Source organism: Micropterus dolomieu, linkage group LG14 (assembly GCF_021292245.1).
Source record: "Micropterus dolomieu isolate WLL.071019.BEF.003 ecotype Adirondacks linkage group LG14, ASM2129224v1, whole genome shotgun sequence".
Taxonomy (NCBI): domain Eukaryota; kingdom Metazoa; phylum Chordata; class Actinopteri; order Centrarchiformes; family Centrarchidae; genus Micropterus; species Micropterus dolomieu.
This window is the reverse complement of record NC_060163.1, coordinates 14,945,299-14,948,916: the sequence shown is the minus strand read 5'-3', so window position 1 is coordinate 14,948,916 and position 3,618 is coordinate 14,945,299. Positions and strand designations below refer to the sequence as shown.

The following is a 3,618-nucleotide window of genomic DNA, read 5'->3' as shown; positions in this document are numbered from 1 at the left end:
CGAATAATTTGGCTGTTGGTCAAACCCTGTTTTATAGCCTAGTTAGGCTAACTTGTGACTTAAGAAGTCCCAAGTAATACAGCCGCTGTGAAGCAAAGAGCAGATTTGTGGTTGGGCACTGACCTCATGGCCGTGGAATGTACTCTTTGTGATAAAAATATAAAATGGACTGGTGGAAAAACAAATCTTGTTTGTGGTGGCAAGTCATAAAAACAGGGAAATCCCTGTGGCTCCTAATGCTATGGTGGATTTTGGATTTCCATATTTGGCTTGTCATGTTCCCAAAGACTGGCAGATGTTTGACAGATAACAGATCACCGTTTCAGGTAGGAGGCTGGATGTGCTTAGAGAGCTGCTTGCCACAAACTATCCTCTTCCTGCTGAAAATGTTACTCATGTAAACTTATAAAGACATGAAACTGAAAGCGAATGTATCTTTTTTGAGGTTCAGGTTATGTTTGTCTCCTCAGCTTCGTTGTCGGGACAATCTGTCCGCTGAGCAACGTTTGATTGGTCCTGAGGAGCAGTGATGTCACCGCTTGCTTTGATGTCCCGGCCGGTACAGCAGCTCGTGCAGGCTCAAGGCGAGAGAGGAGCTCCAGGTGGAGTTGGCGCGCGACGGATTTAGAGCTGTGGCTTCAGTACGACCGCTGCAGACTGGAAAGGCTGCCTTCGCACTGCCTTGATGAACTCGATCTGGTCCCGCACACAGCGCAGCAGCCCGTCATGGGGGACGGTGGCGCGTCCTCGCCGGTGAACTTCCAGAATGGCTCGGGGAGCGGCGCGTCGGACGCACCGGGCTCCGCCACGGCCGCGTCCGAGCAGTGGATGGCGGGGATGAGCGTGGTGATGGGTTTGATCGTCCTGTGCATTGTGTTTGGGAACATCCTGGTCATCGTGGCCATAGCCAAGACGCAGAGGCTGCAGACGCTCACCAACGTGTTCATCGTGTCGCTGGCGAGCGCGGACCTCATCATGGGGCTGCTGGTGGTGCCGTTTGGCGCCGCGCTCGAGGTGCGCGGCTCTTGGCAGTACGGCTCCTTTTTCTGCGAGTTCTGGATCTCCGTGGACGTCCTGTGCGTCACCGCCAGCATCGAGACCCTGTGCGTTATCGCCATAGACAGGTACGTGGCCATCACCTCGCCTTTCCGCTACCAAAGCTTGTTAACTAAAGCTCGGGCCAAAGTAGTGGTGTGCGTAGTCTGGGCTATATCTGCGCTGGTCTCCTTCCTACCCATCCTGATGCACTGGTCCCGGGACAGTGTGGACACAGCCTGCTACGAGGACCCTGAATGTTGCGACTTTGTCACCAACAGGGCATATGCCATCTCCTCATCCATCATATCGTTTTACATTCCTCTACTGGTCATGATATTTGTTTACGCCCGCGTGTATAGAGAGGCGAAAAAGCAGCTGATGAAGATCGACAAGTGCGAGGGCAGATTTCACAACACGTTAACCGGACTGACCTCCAAGTGCAAGAAGAGGCCGTCTAAAATCCTGGCGCTCAGGGAGCAGAAGGCACTCAAAACGCTGGGCATCATCATGGGGACGTTCACCCTGTGCTGGCTGCCCTTCTTTATAGTCAACGTCGTGCGGGTGTTTTGCGCAGAGGTGGTGGACAAGGACCTTTTCGTTTTCCTAAACTGGCTGGGGTACGTGAACTCTGCGTTTAACCCCATCATTTACTGCCGGAGCCCGGACTTCAGGAAGGCTTTCAAGAGGCTGCTGTGCTGCCCGAGGCAAGCCGACCGCAGGCTGCACATCAGCTCCTGCGACCTGTCCCGGTGCTCCGGCGGATTCGTCTCCGCTCTGGAGCCCGGCACACTGGGGATGTGGTCAGATTGCGCCGGCTTGGAGCATAGCGACAGCAGCCAGGGGACCGCAAAGCTGTCTCACTCTGAATCCCAGCTGTGAAGGAAAACATAAAACTTTTGTCGAGGTGGATTACAACAAGCCTGCGGGTAACGATGGTGACATAAACGGGTGTTGACTCGTTGAGCGGGGGTTTCTTTTTGGGAAAGGTATGCGCAAGAGCCGTACCTTTCTGTTCAAGTGGGTCCATATTTTATATCTGCAGCAGAGAAGTCAAACATCAGGCCAAATCACCAGAAATGTATTTGTTTTGTATGTATTTAAAAGCAAACATCAGAACCAATGCTCTTTCCAAGATGCGCAAATCTCTCCAGGACAGCGTAGTGTCGCAGAGATCAACCAAATTTGCCAAATAATAAATCGACCCTAAAAATAATTTTTTTTATTCGGTTGATGTCATAAATCAGAATTGATGCATGTACTCAAAGCAGGATTCCGTGAATTCACACTCTTCTCAAAGAGCGCACGGTTGTTTATATCATTTCTTATTTTATTGGATCAACAGTTCAGTGCTATATTGATGACGATAATCTATTAAGGGGAAGTGGGTAGCCTATAAATTAACCCCAGGTTCGTGATGGGTCACAATGTATTCTTAAGATGACTGCTCAGGCGCACTGTATTAAGCTGATTGTTATTTAAAAGCACTGGACATGAGCGACGCATTTGTCAGAGTGACTGTACTGTAGCCATGTAGTGCTCCACTCACAATGTGTTTACCTCACAGCCAAGTGCAATTTGTACGACAGGTATTTGTTTATATTAAACATTTTAAATGTAAAATAGACGTGTATTTATTCCAGCTGTCTTTTACAACTAAGAAAGTGAACGTGGGGCTGATTTCCCATGCCCTTTGTACATATTGTAGAATATGGTGTTTAGTACTGCAGATTTGAGCCTCACTTTTTGTCTTTCTCCCTTAAGCTTTACATGCTGTTGTGAGGTGGTGTGTTGACTCATGTGAAATAAAAATGAAGTTTCATTGTTGATTATTGTTATTTGATTATTGAATTTTTTATCTGTTAGGGTTTTTTTTTAAGTATACTGACAGCAGTTTTAGCCCACACGAAGTTACAGTAATCACTGATAATGCTTGAAGTAGTTTTTGCTTGAAGGAGTTTTTTCCTACTGTTTAACCCCACTTTGTTCACAAATAATCTACAGGCTATAAATAAAACATTGGGTAATTTGTGGTTAAACAACATGACATCGATTTGTGCCAATTGATGTGATTTGAAACGCCTCTGTGCTGGTTGGGACTGCTGAGAGCAACTGGAATCTGATTGGCCTCTGTGGAGAGATGAAAAAAAGATAAACAATTGATTATATACACATTCATGCACAGTGGATTAATATGTTATATTGTGTGTGTACATGTTTAACCTATACTTCATTCTCAGCTGTGCCCTGAATTAATTAAAGCACTCTGCAAAGGTAGAAACAACGCCACTGAATTATGATAAGTATTATAATGCACTGTTGCTATTTCTCATTCAAATTTAATTTTAATGTGTTTTGTCAAGTGAAAAGAACACAGGTTGCATGTGATTGAAATTTTCAACATTCCAAGCCACTATTTTAAAACTTTAAAGGAGTTCTCTAGTGACCTAGTATTGCACCTCTATAACATCAGGGGACTCATCAGAGACATTTATTTTGAAAGAATGGTCAAAATCTGTGCAGCAGAGGCTGAAATAGCCTGACTTTTAGTCCCTGTTCTGGATAATACAAACAAAAACATTG

The 3,618-nt window shown here is 46.2% G+C and overlaps 1 protein-coding gene across 1 annotated transcript; it reads left to right on the top strand.

The window, feature by feature from the left end:
- Positions 1–465: 465 nt before the first annotated feature.
- adrb1 (adrenoceptor beta 1) lies at positions 466–2,864 on the top strand. The gene has a single exon (XM_046069045.1). The coding sequence runs from the start codon at positions 727–729 to the stop codon at positions 1,915–1,917; it is 1,191 nt and encodes a 396-aa protein (XP_045925001.1). The 5' UTR covers positions 466–726; the 3' UTR covers positions 1,918–2,864.
- The last annotated feature ends 754 nt before the right edge of the window (positions 2,865–3,618 follow it).